Source organism: Spermophilus citellus (assembly GCF_964194105.1).
Source record: "Spermophilus citellus genome assembly, chromosome: 8".
NCBI lineage: Eukaryota > Metazoa > Chordata > Mammalia > Rodentia > Sciuridae > Spermophilus > Spermophilus citellus.
The window spans coordinates 104,497,108-104,514,495 of NC_138189.1; the positions used below are offsets into that span (position 1 = coordinate 104,497,108).

The window sequence follows — 17,388 nt, forward strand, 5'->3', positions numbered from 1 at the left end:
AAAAAGACCACCAGAGGAATGGAAGAAAATATTTACTAACCATTCATCTGACAAACGGCTAATGTCCAGAATATATAAGAAACTCAAAAACCTGAATAATAATCTTATTACTGGGCACTGTGGCGCATGCCTGTAATCCTAGCATCTCAGGAAGCTGAGGCAGGAAGATCATAAGTTCAAGGCTTCAGTTATTTAGAGAGGCCCTAACCAACTCAGTGAGACACTCCCTTAAAATAAAAAATAGAAAGGATGGTGGTGGGGGGGGTATAGTTCGGTAGGAAAGTACCTCTGGGTTCAATCCCTCATTCAAAAAAAAAGAAAATAATCTTATTAAAAACGGGCAAATGATCTGAACAGATATTTCTCAAAGAAGATTTACAAATGTCTATATGAAAAGAGAAGAACTTGAAGTCTACAAACATAGAAACTGATAAGGAGACTGGGGCTGAAGATGAGTGGTAGAGCACTTGCCTAATATGTGCAAAGCTCTGGGTTAGATCAAAAAAGATAAAAAGGAAATGGGAATGCTAATTATCTTGCTGTGATGAATACATAATGTAATATTATTGAAATATCATATTTTACCCTGCAAATTTGTTCAATTATTACATGATAATGAAGAAAGTATACATGGGCAGCTCACATATTTGCAAGTCCATCTTCTTGAATGGAGAATGACTGTAATTCCCAGTCTGCTTTTTGTTTTTTTCCTTAACATAAACTTAATGCAAAGTGGATTTGGAAGTAACTGTGGAGAATTTGATTATAGATTCTTCATCGTACACATGAAACACATCCTTTGGCACAAAGGAAACCAAGCTCCCATGAAGAAAGTGAAGTGCTGAGAGCAACTGACCCCAGCTCCTGCCCCATCTAGAACTTATTATCCTTATTATCTCACGATGCTGCCATCCCATAAAGCAAAAGTAAAGATAATATGCAGTCTTTCAAAAAAGGTAGACTAAAAATCAATAATGCAGTATATTAGTACAACTGAGGTAGCCCATGTGGAAACACATACAGTGCAAGGTCCACAGATTTCTAGTACAATGCACACTGAGAGCTCATGGCTTTTACAGGCATCAGATTCATTTATTCAATTTTATAAATCAGTTACAATAGGTTTTAGGAGGGCAGTTCCATTTCTCTATTGTTTTTATACACCTAACCTACAGTTTTTCAGTTAGTCAGATAGCACTAGAGAAAAACCATCCCTTGAGTTTCCTTCACTCTTTGAAGCAGTGACTATTAGTTGTGCCTCATATACCAGGAACTCCCTGTGGGAAGGATTGTGATCACGCAAAGATGAAAAACACAATGTCCAGGCCTTAAAGGGGGGGGGGGGGAATGATGTGTTCTCAAGGAGGGGAAATAATAGAAGAATGCAGAAGAAACATAAATGAATATAGGAATCAGAGAAGAAAAAGAGGGATGCTTTGGTAGGAGTTGATAATGGAAAAGACAAGGGACCCCCGAGGCAAAACCTTCCTATCCTGAGAGGCAGGAAAGCCTGTAGGGAGGAAAGTTTTAGATAACACTGGTGTTATTGGGAAGCTTAGAGGCAACTGTGCCTCTTACCAAATAGGACCTGATGAAAAGAGGCAGGAGATTTCTGTCAACCTTTTGAGGAAGACTGAGGTCTAAAAGGAAATGACCGAAAGGACCAGGCGTTCCCAGTGTCCCTCAGTGAGAAGGAGCTCCTAAACAAATTTTTAAGGGAGATAAGTGGTAACACCTGAGTCTCAACTAATTGAAGAAAATAATCTTTAAGGGAACTGTTAATAGAAAGAAACACACTGGGAACTTTCTCACTGTGTTGAGTTCTCTAAGTTCCAACCCCATTTGAGTTCACATGGCATGAAGTACTTGCAGGTAGCAAATCAAAGACTGAATAATACATACGACTTACTAAAAAATGAAGATGGAAATAGTACTTAAATATGTATAAAGTAAAACATGCACTATGACAAACAGATACCACACAAAGGTATTGCTTGACTCAAAAGAAATATAACTAAAAAGAATTATTTGTTATATTTTAAAAACTTTGAATGAATGAGATCCTAATATTTTGATTAATAATTGCAGTGTTCTTTTAGCATTTTGACCTAATTTTGTTTTTATATTGTATCTAGTTGTTCCTATATAAAGTTAACTTTATTGTTGCCCCAAGACAATTTTGTAAACAGGATGAAAATCTCAAAGGCTTTAATTATCTCAGTTAAATAGGAGTCCCTATTAGTTACTGGTGTTAGTTACTTCTAACACCAGTCTTTTAATTCTAATTATCATCCCAAATTGGGATTTCGGATTTTTTTTTTCATTTGTATCTCTTATATTCTCTATGTTAAGTGATGTTCTGGAAATGTCACCTTTATAGGCTTGGTGATAGGATTTAGTAATTATTTGAAAAAAAGATTTAAGAAGCAGTAAGAAAATTAAGCTGGCTTAGGTAAATTGTTCTAAAACCTGATGGACATCATTAAAAATAAAATAAATACAGATTTCTCATTATCATTTCTTTTGTCCAATTCACAGACTGGTCATTCATTTTACTATATGTCCAATAGCTTTTAAATGATAATAGTTAAGTCTCTCTTTCTAAACTCTAGAAATACTAAAGAATAAACTCCACAGATTTATCATTATTAATTCTTTCCTCAAATTCACACAGTATTAATGTTATCATAAGTCCAGTGGCTTTCAAATGATTACAAAAAGGCCCTTGTTACTAACTTGAAAATTACTGAAATTACATTCACCATTAAAATTTACTGAAAAACTCAGGGTAGTTTTTAAAATATACTATTTCACCTAAATAGGTAAGTGTCGAAAAATCTCAAATTTGCTAGTATATGTTCTTACAAATATACAATAAGTATAGTAAATAAAAGTATAATGTATGTTGTATTTTGAAAGGAGACGTTCAGTAGATCATGTACAAAATATCCAGTTTTCCCAACTTAATGACAGGGTAGCACGGAAAGAAACAATTACTGTAATGTTCTGTACTAAAAAAGAAAAGCACAGCTTCTTACACATTCTTTAAATATAACCTCTGTGAGAGCAAAGCCAAATGATAAAAGGAAAAAAACCAAGAGCCAACAAGGAGAAACACATGAAGGCTAGTCCATCTCCTTAAGGTCCCCCTGATGACAGCAGCAAAGCCTCCAGCCCTGTGTTCAGTTATATACATTATATGTCATATTCATGTATGGCATATAATACATATAACTATGTCCCCCATGCTTGCTGGAGAGGAGAAATCCTAATATGTAGCCATAATCTTTTCTACCTCTCATTTCTGACAGTGAGGGTAAAAATAAAACAGGAAATTTTCTAGTCATCTATAAAATGTGCAAAAAAAAAAAGTTCATGTTCACTTCAAGCTGTAGAAGACATCATGACTTGCATGTTATTGCATTCTGTAAAATTGTTCAGGAGTCATAAATTACATTTAATTTTCACTACATACAAAACTTGCCCCCACCAAAAAAAAAAAAAAAAAAAAACCACAAAAAATGTATTCTGGGATTACTTTACTTCCACACTGACTGAATACTGATAACATAGTATATTACCTTTATTAATCTTTTTGTTATGAATAGAATTTTTAAGTAGAAGACAAGGTAGATTTGTCACAAGAAAATGAAAAAAAACATATTTCAAGCTATTACTTTTGTACTTGCTTTGCAATTACAATATAGACATTTTGTCAAATGTCCTCAAGACTCTCCAGTTTGACAAATGGTATTTCACTCCCTGTCCTTTTCCAAGACATTTTTACATTTTCCATTGTTCTAAAATATGTTGTTCATAAAGGAGAACTCTAATAGGAAAAAAAATGTGTCACAGGAAAGATATAACAAAGCCTCCCATTCCAAACTAGCTTAAACATACAAAGCTTCATGACAACCTGTCAACCTCACTGTCATGAACAGCTTTGTTACAAATCTTATAGGGTATTTTATGGTAAATTTGTGATCATGAACATCACGTTGTTCAACCCAATTGCCTGTTTCTTCCCTTTGATTCCCTTATGCCTCCCTTCCAGCAAAGCAATTAAGCAAAATTAAAATTCTAATTATCAACAAGCTAGAAAAGAGAAATGTCTTTTTCACTCTGAAAATCTGATGCAATAATCACACCAAGCATAAAAGTTTTACATTAAGCCAGCTTCCTAGTAAAAGTAGGTCAAATAACAAAAAAATAAAATGCAGAAGTTAAGCTAATGGTTTCAGATTCCTCAAGATGTGATTGTTACATTGTAACATCCACGAGGGCCAGGCATTTGCAGAAAAAAAAAAAGTCCCTAACAGGGGCCCTTAAAGGAAATTAGGAATGCTTCACAAAATTATCATTGGAGAATAATATTTTGTTACATGAGAGAAACAAACCTGAGCTTGGAGATAACTTCTTTGCATCTCTCCTAGGAAATTTTAGACTTTCTAGAATTCCTAACAAACACTAATCACATAAAACAAAAATTTTCACTCTTAGATACAGTAGTAAATGAAATTAGGAAAAATATACTGAGCTTGGAAATGACCATATGAAAACAATTTCTAGGTTAACACAACATGCTCCCTTTCTGGTGGTATTTTGGTTTGTCTGAGTCCTTCACCTCCGTCAGATAGATGATCTGATTTATCTGTGTTGTCCAGATCTGAATAAAGATGAAATTCGTTTCCTTAGAGTTCTCTCTGATCCCCCTTTCTTTCTTATCTGCTCTGCAACAGAACCTATCACAATAGCCATGTGGTAATGGACATCAACTCTCTCCCATTGCCATTATCTGGAATGACTTGAACTGTAGGCAAAGTAATTTCCTGAATCTCTATACTTGGAGGTTCACATCTTCCCTTCGTGTTGATCAGCAATTAATTCTTATTTAATCAACATTCAAATTTTGTACCAAAGCAGGAATCTTCTTATCCTGCATTAGCTTAGCTTATGATTAACTTCATGGAAAGGCTCACTTACCTTGCACAAACCCTCTCCTGGATCTGCTGCTCTGTGTGTGTCTTCCATTGCCTTTTCTGGTGCATAGTATTTAATCTCTGCTGTGGCCTTAATGATGCCATCACAGTAGACACTGACGTTGACTGAACCGGCAGGAAAATCTTATCAAAACACAAATAAAGGAGCTGGGATATATAATACATATATCATAGCATTCTATATTTTAAAGAACATAAAGTAAGGCTTTAAGAATTCACTAATAATTTTACTAATGTCTATCACTTAAATTTTCTTATCCTTAGTACTTAAAAAATCATAAAATAGAATTTAATTGTTTTTAATGTAAAAGAACATATTAAAACATGCCAAAATTATAATAAAAGCAGGGCATTAAATCCTTTCTTCCTACTTACTCATTTTTTGGGGGGTAGAGATCTATAATCATCATTACATAATTCTTTAGAATTTATAAAAGTGCAGTCATTCATTAAAAGCTAGCTATTTAGGAGTTTGTTACCAATCTTATGAAGAAAATTCTAATTAATTATAGGCAAGCTTCTCAGAATTGTGTTTGGAAAGAGCAGCATTGATTGAAATTACAGAATCTGTATTCAATTGATCAGAATGAAATACCCGGTGGAAAGCAAGGTCTAATGCCCTGATACTTAAGCATGTCCTGTATATACACAATACATTCATCCAAAGCTTTTAGTAACAAATTATTCAAAGTAGAATTCCCTGTGAATTCTGTGGTATCATACCAACATAATTAAAGTTATGTAAAAATCAGAGGCTCTCCATGAAAGAATAACAATGTATAATCATTAAAATAGAAAAATTTCTGTTTTATTGTAACATAAGTAAACAAAATTTAGCTCTTTAAATTTATTTGTAGGACAGTTCTTAAAAAGCTTTCACTTTGTTACAGAGATATTTCTCAAATTCTCCTGGAAAATTGTCACTCAAAATGTGTGGGTTTGGGATAAGTCATTAATTATAAAATCAACAGCCTTGAACAGACTTGAATATTTAAAATTTCTTAAGGCTCAAGCATTAATTTTACTTTATCTCATGAAAAAAAGTTAGTGGAGCTCTTATAATTTTGTTCAGGGAAATTTAAAGGCAACAAAAGCATTCTCAAGCTTAACTAGGTCAAGGAGCTGTTCTGTCCTCATTCCATATTCTTGACAAGATACTGACTTGCAGTACGAAAGAAGAATCACTGTCTTCCTGAAGAAGTACTCACCCAATAGAGGACATAGAGAAACCTAAACCCAAACTCAAAGTTGTGAAACACATCACCTGTGCTAGGGTGGTGATGGTAAAGAAGGGTCCAGAATCCCTGGAGTCAATAAAATGAGTTTCTATAGACTTCCAGAAGATGCTTTTTCAAAAATTTTATTTTATTGTAGTAAATCATGAAAATAGTTTTGAAGAAGATATTGACTTCATGTACTGGGAAAAAGATTAGTAGAGTTATCCTACTGAAAGTATGCCAGGCAATGAATGAAAGATGCCTAGTGAGAAGATGTGTTTGGCTGGATCTGGTGGCACACATCTGTAATTCCAGTGGCTCAGGAGGGTGAGGCAGGAGGATCGTGAGTTTAAAGTCAGCCTCAGCAAAAGCAAGGTGCTAAGCAACTCAGTGAGACCCTGTCTCTAAATAAAATACAAAATAGGGCGGGAATGTGGCTTAGTGGTTGAGTGTGGTAATTCTTTGCTATAGAACACCTAAAACTCTCTCATTTCTTTAGAATTCAACATGAAAAAATGAATGGATTTGCTTTTGATATATAGTCACTACTTGGCTTATAACTTTACCAGGGTATCTAATGATGTGCTTGTTAGTGCAATATTTCAAAGAAATGCCTTCCAAAGTATCATGTTTGTTGCATGTATTTTCATATCTGTTGAGTGGCAGTTACTAAATTCAAACCTAATTACTGTTTCCACCCATGTATTAGAAAAAAAACTACTTATGAAATCATTTGGTTGGGAGGCCCCCTTTATCATGGTATCATTACATCAGTTTTTTTATGAACACATCAATTTGTTTTTTTCATGAAGTGTACCTGAACTGCTTGAGTATAATTTCACTTTAACATGGGTTCACTATGACTACATTTTATAGTTTTTCAAAAAATGAAAGGGGGGGAAAAAACGGGCCTGGAGTTGTAGCTCAGTGGTAGAGTGCTTGCCTAGAATGTGTGAGGCATTGGGTTTGATCCTCAGCACCACATATAAATAAATAAATAAATAAATAAATAAATAAATAAATAAGTAGTTATGTGTCCACTTAAAATGAAATAAATAATAAAGAAAGAAAAAAAGAAAGGAATAGAAACCAAATAATTTAAAGACTTAAATAGAAAAGAGTAAAAGTAAATCCTACTGTTTATCATCTAGACTGAGATAACAAGTAATATCTAACTCTGGAAGTGCACACAAATAGAGGTCAAGGTCATCAAACAAAGCAAGCATGTGAGAGCCAGCTATGGAAAGGTAGAAAGACCCTCAATGGAAGGAAAACATAGAGCCCCTTCCCTCCATCAGATATAAATACATACAGAGAAGCAATGAAAAAGGAAAGCTATTTAAATTTCAAATCCCAAACTCTAGGCCATTTAATGTTATTGTCTCTTTAAAAATATTAATTTTCTATTTCCAGACTAAAGATGGTAATCAAATCTATTTGCTTCTAATTTTTACTATCTGAATGGTAAACCTCGTCACAAAAAAGACTTCAATAACTTTCTCTTTCTCCATGGTTCAACTGGTCATTTCTTCCAGATTAGGCATAAACTGATGCAATTTAGGGAAAATACAATCCCAAGGTATTTTTGAATAGTAAAAATATTTTACTTATTCCATAACAATAGCTATTTCACAAACCCAATAAGAGCTCTTTTACTGGTGTTATTTTCATTAACTGAGAAACCATCTGACTTTGAGAGTCAATTTTAGTCCTAACCTTCAATGGTAGATGAACTCAACTAATATTTCCATGAGATCAGGTTTGACTATCAGGATTAAATAAAGATGGTTTCAAAACCTTGGTCCTGCCTAAAAATTAATCTCAATTTAAAATGTTTAAATCACAAATTGATCACAGAAATCTGTTTGTCAATGTTGCTTTTTCTCTAAGCATGTTTGACATATATTTGGCATATCCTGCAGTGTTTTCAAGCTCTTTTAATGAAATAAAATTTATAATTCATGTTACCTAGAATGGAGTTTCCTAATTAATAAAGGGAATCTATGTTTTCCAGATATATTATGCATTCCTTTCAACCTTTAATTAGTTGTCCCCCTGCTGTGCTGTTTTTTATTTTTTATTTTTTTCCTGGCTGTGCTACAAATACCAAAGGAATACCCTCTTCCTTCTGCTCAGAAATTAATTAATATTTCAAGTTGCAATGCTTCACATAGGTTTGTATACATTTAGACATAAGCTAGAACCATAGTAACTTCAAATTGCTTTAGTCAAAAGTCCTTGTCAGAGATAAACCTATGGATACCATCAGAAAGGTATGTTTCTTGAAAAATAAAGTTATTTCAATTTTATCAAGTTATGGAGCTGAATGGAAAGGGGAGGTGATAAAAAAAAACTAGAGGATACGTTCTCAAATGAAAAAAATCAGGTTAAAATGTGGAAGTGGGTCAAAGGTACAGAGGCAGCAAAGAAAAAAGTATGTTTTAAGATTTCCTGATTAGTCAGCATCATTGTACATGAACATAAGAATTGTTTTTTTCCTGCATTGTTACCACATGAAAATGGCCCTGCATTAGCTTTTATGGAAGGTAGAAAATTAATGATTCAATTTCTTTAAGATACAGATCAATTCAGAACATTCATTTCTTAAGTGAATTTTGGTAGCTTATGTCTTCCAAGTAATTTGCCCATTGGTCTAAGTTTTCAAACTCTTACTCTTAACAGTGTTCATAGTACCCCTTGTTATCACTGAAATGCTCAAGGATTAGTGGTAATGACCCCTGATATTGTATTTCAGATGTTGGAAATTGTTGTTATCTCTCTTTCTTTCTTGGTTAGCCAGGCTAGAAGTTGATCAATTTTATTGATCTTTAAAAGAACTATCTTTGAAGTTTGTTAATTTTGCCTCTTATATTCCTTTTTTTATTATTTTTTGCTTTAATTTTTATGATTTATTTCCTTCTGCTTGCTTTATTCCTAAATTGCTCATTTCCTCTGTTTTCTTAAGGTATAGGCATCTTTTACTGATCTCAGATCTTTTATTCATCTTCTTCTTTTCTAGTATAGATGATCTATGAGAAATTGTCCTGTCATTTTTTTTCTATGCATCTCACAAACTTGGGTAAAGTTATACTTTCATGTATTTGAAATCGTTTTTTATATTGCTTTTTAAGTCTTGTTTTTAAACCTTTAAATATTTAGGAAAGTTTTCAATTATCCTGTTATTGATTTTTATTTCATTTCCATTGAGGGAAATTTGTGGTTTCTATTTGTTTACATTGATCAAAGTGATCTTTATAAAGACCAGCATGAGATTTATCTTGGTGAATGTCTCTTGTGAATTTCAGAAGAATGAACATCCTATTACTGTTGGATGTAGTATAGTATGAATGTCAATTAAATCAAGTTGATTAATAATACAGTTCAGCTCAACTATATACTTACTGATATTATGTCCTTTATCAATTACTGAAAAAAGGTGTCCAAATCTTCACCTAGAATAGCATACTTTTTGATATCTCCTTCCAGTTCAATTTTCTTTTGCTTTATATGTTTTATGTTCTTTTTTAATATTTAGTTTTTAGTTGGAGGTGGACACAATTACCTTTATTTTATTTTTTGTGGTGCTAAGAATCGAACCCAGTGGCTCATACATGCTAGGCAAGTGCTCTGCCCCGGAGTTACAACCCTAGCCCTGATGCTCTGTTGTTAAGTGCATATATATTTTGGATTGTTCTATCTTCTTGGAAATTGTACCTATATTGTAACATAATGGCCCTCTTTATTCGTGATAATTATCCTTATTTGGAAGTATCTTTGTCTGTAATCAATACAGTTGTCCAGCTTTTTTTGATTTGTGTTAATATGGTATATCTTTTTCCATCCCTTTATTTTTTTTATTTAACTGTGTCTTATATTTAAAGTGAGTTTTCTTATGTAAACATATAGATGAGTCTTGCTTTTTTATTCACTCTGGCAATCTGTCTTTCAATTGGTATACTTTGACCATTCACACTTCAGTACTGAACACCAGGCTTTAGTCAAAGTTGGGTTACTACTCAATGTATTTGTAACATTCTTATTCACTGAATTTTTCTATTTTCCTCCTCCCAACTTCAACTTTTTCTGTTCTCTCAGTTTTATTTGAGAATTTTACAAATCCCATTTTAAGTTTTAGTTATATCTTTAAATTTTTTAATGATTGTCCTAGAGTTTTGAATACATATCTAACAAACTTAGTTCCACCCTCAAATAATATAATGACACTTTATAGATGGTGCAGTTATCTTGTAAAAGAATATTCCCAATTATTTCCTCCCATTCCTTATAATATTGCTGTTGATCAGTTTACTCATCCATATGCTGTAATCACATAATACATTGTTACTATTTTTAGTTCAGAGATATAACACCTTTCTACCCCTATGCATATTTATTTTTAAGTAAGTCATTAAAGTTAATGCTAAAGTACTTCTACCAATTTATGGGTTCAGTGAATTATACTCCAGGTAAGCAGATCTCAAAGGTCACTCTCTTGATACCACTCTTAGAGATTTTGTTTAAAAATCTCTTTGGGTTAAAAACACAGCACCCCAGATTATGATGCCTTAGTGTGCTGAGTACTTTGAATTGGAGGGGACTTGAAGGGCCTCAGAACTAAGGACTATCTGACCATCCTACCACCTCCCACCCCTTTTTCTTACTTGAAGAGAGTCACAAAACAGAATTTGCTTTTCCAAGGTAGTTCCAACAACTAGAATGTCTCCGTTCAAAAGCAAGCCTTAATACTTCAAAAGGTCACACTCTCGCTTCTCCCTTGGAGGCCCTCATTGCAGAGGTTCTTAGCCCACACCTGGAAGAGGGAATGCTCCACAGAGAGACCTAGAAGAATCTGGACACTCAGGCTTGTCTGGGTTGCCTTCCTCAGTTGGTTATCATTAGATATATCTTTGGTCCAATTACAATTCTACACACTGTACATTCCTCATTGAAACTAAACATAAAAATAGTTTTCTCTGGGTCTTTGGGTCCTCTTCTTTTTTTAAATTTTTATTTATTTATTTATTTTAGGTGTAGATGGACACAACACAATGCCTTTATTTTTATGTGATGCTGAGGTTCAAACCCGGGTCCCGCCCATGCCAGGCGAGCACTCTACCGCTGAGCCACAATCCCAGCGCTTTGGGTCTTCTGTCAGAGGCTTCCAGCATCATATAAAACTTTGACTAGATGAATTTGCTATGTTATTCACATGTCAGTCTGTCTTTGTTTTGGACATGTCAACTATGGCCCCTTTGATGGGTAAGCAGAGATATAACAATTTTCTACCCCTATATGACTTATTTCTCACATGGGTTCAAGGGTACTCCAATTTTAGTTTGCTCAGATTTATTTTATAAAATGGGAGTGACATTGTCTAAGCTCTCTGCTTGATGAGGCTGAAACCATTAGTATGATATTGCTTTTATTTTTTTATTGGTTGTTCAAAACATTACATAGTTCTTGATATATCATATTTCACACTTTGATTCAAGTGGGTTATGAACTCCCATTTTTACCCCGTATACAGATTGCAGAGTCACATCAGTTACACTTCCACTGATTTACATATTGACATACTCATGTCTGTTATATTCTGCTACCTTTCCTATCCTCTACTATCCCCCCTCCCCTCCCCTCTTCTCTCTCTACCCCCTCTACTTTAATTCATTTCTCCCCCATGTATTATTTTTCCCTTTCCCCTCACTTCCTCTTGTATGTAATTTTGTATAACCCTAAGGGTCTCCTTCCATTTCCAAGCAATTTCCCTTCTCTCTCCCTGTCCCTCCCACCTCTCATCCCTGTTTAATGTTAGTCATCTTCTCATGCTCTTCTTCCCTACTCTATTCTTAGTTACTCTCCTTATATCAAAGAAGACATTTGGTATTTGTTTTTTAGGGATTGGCTAGCTTCACTTAGCATAATCTGCTCTAATACCATCCATTTCCCTCCAAATTCTATGATATTGTCAGTTTTTAATGCAGAGTAATACTCCATTGTGTATAAATGCCACATTTTTTTAATCCATTCGTCTATTGAAGGGCATCTAGGTTGCTTCCACAGTCTTGCTATTGTGAATTGTGCTGCTATGAACATCGATGTAGCAGTGTCCCTGTAGCATGCTGTTTTTAGGTCTTTAGGGAATAGACCCAGAAGGGGAATAGCTGGGTGAAATGGTGGTTCCATTCCCAGCTTTCCAAGAAATCTCCATACTGCTTTCCAAATTGGCTGCACCAATTTGCAGTCCCACCAACAATGTACAAGTGTACCCTTTTCCCCACATCCTCGCCAGCACTTGTTGTTGTTTGACTTCCTAATGGCTGCCAATCTTACTGGAGTGAGATGATATCTTAGGGTGGTTTTGATTTGCATTTCTCTGACTGCTAGCGATGGTGAGCATTTTTTCATGTACTTGTTGATTGATTGTATGTCCTCCTCTGAGAAGTGTCTGTTTAGGTCCTTGGCCCATTTGTTGATTGGGTTATTTGTTATCTTATTGTCTAATTTTTTGAGTTCTTTATATACTCTGGATATTAGGGCTCTATCTGAAGTGTGAGGAGTAAAGATTTGTTCCCATGATGTAGGCTCCCTATTTACCTCTCTTATTGTTTCTTTTGCTGAGAAAAAACTTTTTAGTTTGAGCAAGTCCCATTTGTTGATTCTAGATATTAATTCTTGTGCTATGGGTGTCCTATTGAGGAATTTGGAGCCCGACCCCACAGTATGTAGGTCGTAGCCAAATTTTTCTTCTATCAGACGCAGTGTCTCTGATTTGATATCTAGCTCCTTGATCCAGTTTGAGTTAACTTTTGTGCATGGCGAGAGAAAGGGATTCAGTTTCATTTTGTTGCATATGGATTTCCAGTTTTCCCAGCACCATTTGTTGAAGATGATATCCTTCCTCCATTGCATGCTTTTAGCACCTTTATCAAATATAAGAAAGTTGTAGTTTTGTGGGTTGGTTTCTGTGTCCTCTATTCTTTACCATTGGTCCACCCGCCTGTTTTGGTACCAATACCATGCTGTTTTTGTTACTATTGCTCTGTAGTATAGTTTGAAGTCTGGTATCGCTCTACCACCCGATTCACACTTCCTGCTTAGCATTGTTTTTGCTATTCTGGGACTTTTATTTTTCCATATGAATTTCATGATTGCTTTCTCTATTTCTACAAGAAAAGCTATTGGGATTTTGATTGGCATTGCATTAAACATATAGAGAACTTTTGGTAATATCGCCATTTTGATGATGTTAGTTCTGCCTATCCATGAACAGGGTATATTTTTCCATCTTCTAAGATCTTCTTCAATTTCTCTCTTTAGGGTTCTGTAGTTTTCATTGTATAAGTCTTTTACCTCTTTTGTTAGGTTGATTCCCAAGTATTTTATTATTTTTGAGGATATTGTGAATGGAGTGGTTGTCCTCATTTCCATTTCAGAAGGTTTGTCGCTGATATACAGGAATGCCTTTGATTTATGCGTGTTGATTTTATATCCTGCCACTTTGCTGAATTCATTTATTAGCTCTAATAGTTTCTTTGTAGACCCTTTTGGGTCTGGTAGGTATAGAATCATGTCATCTGCAAATAGTGATAATTTAAGTTCTTCTTTTCCTATTTTTATGCCTTTAATTTCTTGCGTCTGTCTGCTCTGGCCAGTGTTTCAAGAACTATGTTGAACAGAAGTGGTGAGAAAGGGCATCCCTGTCTTGTTCCAGATTTTAGAGGGAATGCCTTCAATTTTTCTCCATTCAGAATGATGCTAGCCTGGGGTTTAGCGTAGATTGCTTTTACAATGTTGAGGTATGTTCCTGTTATCCCTATTTTTCGAGAGTTTTGAACAAAAAGGGATGCTGTACTTTGTCGAATGCTTTTTCCGCATCTATGGAGATGATCATATGGTTCTTATTTTTAAGTCTATTGATGTGGTGGATAACATTTATTGATTTCCATATATTGAACCAGCCTTGCATCCCAGGGATGAATCCTACTTGATCATGGTGTACAATTTTTTTGATATGATTTTGTATCCGATTCACCAGAATTTTATTGAGGATTTTTACGTCTAGGTTCATTAGAGATATTGGTCTGTAGTTTTCTTTCTTTGAAGTGTCTTTGTCTGGTTTAGGAATCAGTGTGATGTTGGCCTAGTAGAATGAATTTGGAAGTTCTCCCTCTTTTTCTATTTCCTGAAATAGCTTGAAAAGTATTGGTATTAGTTCCTCTTTGAAGGTTTTGTAAAACTCTGCTGTATACCCATCCGGTCTTGGGCTTTTCTTAGTTGATAATCTTTTGATGGTTTCTTCTATTTCCTCAATTAATATTGGTCTGTTTAGGTTGTCTATACCCTCCTGTCTCAATCTGGGCAGATCATATGACTTAATAAATTTATCGATGCCTTCACTATCTTCTATTTTATTGGAGTATAAGGATTCAAAATAATTTCTGATTATCTTCTGTATTTCTGAAGTGTCTGTTTGATATTGTCTTTTTCATCCTGTATGCTAGTAATTTGAGTTTTCTCTCTTCTTCTCTTCGTTAGCATGGCTAAGGGTCTGTCGATCTTATTTATTTTTTCAAAGAACCAACTTTTAGTTTTGTCAATTTTTTCAATTGTTTCTTTTGTTTCGATTTCATTAATTTCAGCTCTGATTTTAATTATTTCTTGCCTTCTACTTCTTTTGCTGTTATTTTGCTCTTCTTTTTCTAGGATTTTGAGATGAAGTATGAGATCATTTATTTGTTGGTTTTTTTCTTTTTTTAAGGAATGAACTCCATGCAATGAATTTTCCTCTTAGAACTGCTTTCAATGTGTCCCATAGATTCCGATATGTTGTGTCTGTGTTTTCATTTATCTCTAAGAATTTTTTAATTTCCTCCTTAATGTCTTCTATAACCCATTGATCATTCAGTAACCTATTGTTCATTCTCCAAGTGATGCATGATTTTTCCTTCCTTCTTTTATCGTTGATTTTCAGTTTCATTCCATTATGATCAGATAAGATGCATGGTATTATCTCTACTCCTTTATATTGTCTAAGAGTTGCCCTGTGACATAATATATGATCTATTTTTGAGAAGGATCCATGTGCTGCTGAGAAAAAAGTGTAACTCCTTGATGTTGGGTGGTATATTCTATATATGTCAATTAAGTCTTGGTTGTTAATTGTGTTATTGAGTTCTATAGTTTCCTTATTCAACTTTTGTTTGGAAGATCTGTCCAGTGGTGAGAGAGGTGTGTTGAAGTCTCCCATGATTATTGTATGGTGGTCTATTAGACTCTTGAACTTGAGAAGAGTTTGTTTGATGAACATAGCTGCACCATTGTTTGGGGCATATATATTTATGATTGTTATGTCTTGTTAGTGTATGGTTCCCTTGAGCAGTATGTAGTGTCCCTCTTTATCCCTTTTGCTTAACTTTGGCTTGAAATCTATTTTATTTGATATGAGTATGGACACTCCTGCTTGTTTCCGAAGTACATATGAGTGATATGATTTTTCCCAACCTTTCACCTTCAGTCTATGTATGTCTTTTCCTATCAAATGCGTCTCCTGTAGGCAGCATATTGTTGGGTCATGTTTTGTGATCCATTCTACTAGCCTGTGTCTCTTAATTGGTGAATTTAAGCCATTAACATTTAGGGTTATTATTGAGATATGGGTTATCCTTCCAGCCATATTTGTTTATTTATGTTACTGAATATGGTTTGTTTTCCTCTTTGATTATTTTCCCCCCTTTACTGTTCTACCTCCCACTGTTGGTTTTCATTGTTATTTTCCATTTCCTCTTCCTGTAATGTTTTGCTGAGGATTTTTTGGAGAGATGGTTTTCTAGCTGCAAATTCTTTTAACTTTTGTTTATCGTGGAAGGTTTTAATTTCATCTTCCATCTTGAAGCTTAATTTTGCTGGATACACAATTCTTGGTTGGAACCCATTTTCTTTCAGTGTTTGAAATATGTTATTCCAGGATCTTCTAGCTTTCAAAGTCTGTGTTGAGAGATCAGCTGTTATCCTGATTGGTTTACCCCTAAATGTGATCTGCTTCCTTTCTCTTGTAGCTTTTAAGATTCTCTCCTTATTCTGTATGTTGGGCATCTTCATTATAATGTGTCTAGGTGTGGATCTCTTATGATTATGCACATTCGGCGTCCTGTAGGCTTCTAGGATTTGGGATTCTGTCTCGTTCTTCAAGTCTGGGAAGTTTTCTCAAATTATTTCATTGAATTGATTGTTTATTCCTTTGGTTTGGAGCTCTGTGCCTTCCTGTATCCCAATGACTCTTAAGTTTGGTCTTTTAATGTTATCCCATATTTCTTGGATGTTCTGCTCATGGTTTCTTAACAGTCTTGCTGAGCTGTCTATGTTCTTTTCAAATTGAAATACTTTGTCTTCATTGTCTGATGTTCTATCTTCTAAGTGTTCTACTCTGCTGGTAGTATTCTCAATTGAGTTTTTAAGTTGGTTTATTGCTTCCTGCATTTCTAGGATTTCTGTTTGTTTGGTTTTTTTTACCTCTATCTCCCTGTATAGTTGATCTTTTGCTTCTTGGATTTGTTTATGTAATTCATTGCCGCTGGGCCTGTTCTGCTGATTGGTAATAGGTGCGCCTACCTTGCAGGCGCGTGGGGCGGCTCTGCCACTCCCAGGTTGCTGGGCCTGACCTGCTGGTGGTTGCAGGTCTGGCTACCTTGCAGGCACGGGGGGAGGGCGCACACCTATTTGTATTTAGACAGTTACGTGAAATGGAGGACGTAATGCTTGAGATGAAAGTTGAGGGGAAGGGGAAGGTAGGTGTTCTTGAATAGAAAGAAGGAGAGGGAGATAGATAGCATAGAGGAGAATGGAAAGAGCAGTAAAACTTGGAAGGGGAGAGAGAGAGGGAAAAGGGAGAGAACAAATTAAAATGAAATAGGAAATAAAATTAGGTCTTAGAGATTCATTTTCTTCTCTTCCCGTAGGCAAAGCTGTGCCCTCCGGGTTGAGTTTTGCCCTCAATGTGTCAACAGCAATCCCTGTAAGGCAGTTCCTGGGAGTCTCTCAATCCTGTTGGTCCAGAGCCATTTCACTTCTACGGCCCCTCCTCCCCTTCCTCCTGCCAGCCAGCCAGGTCCTGCTCACCGGAGGCAGTTCCCCAAGGATTTGGTTACACTTTCAGCCCCACCGAGTGCTCTATT

General features: G+C 35.0%; 1 protein-coding gene across 1 annotated transcript in view; it reads right to left on the minus strand.

Annotated features, from left to right (window-relative positions):
* Positions 1–17,388, minus strand: part of BANK1 (B cell scaffold protein with ankyrin repeats 1) — a 299,134-nt gene that overhangs the window by 191,218 nt on the left and 90,528 nt on the right. The window contains exon 5 of the mRNA XM_081304567.1: positions 4,984–5,123. Within this exon, the coding sequence (XP_081160693.1) occupies positions 4,984–5,123 (140 nt within the window). The remainder of the gene's footprint in view (positions 1–4,983; positions 5,124–17,388) is intronic.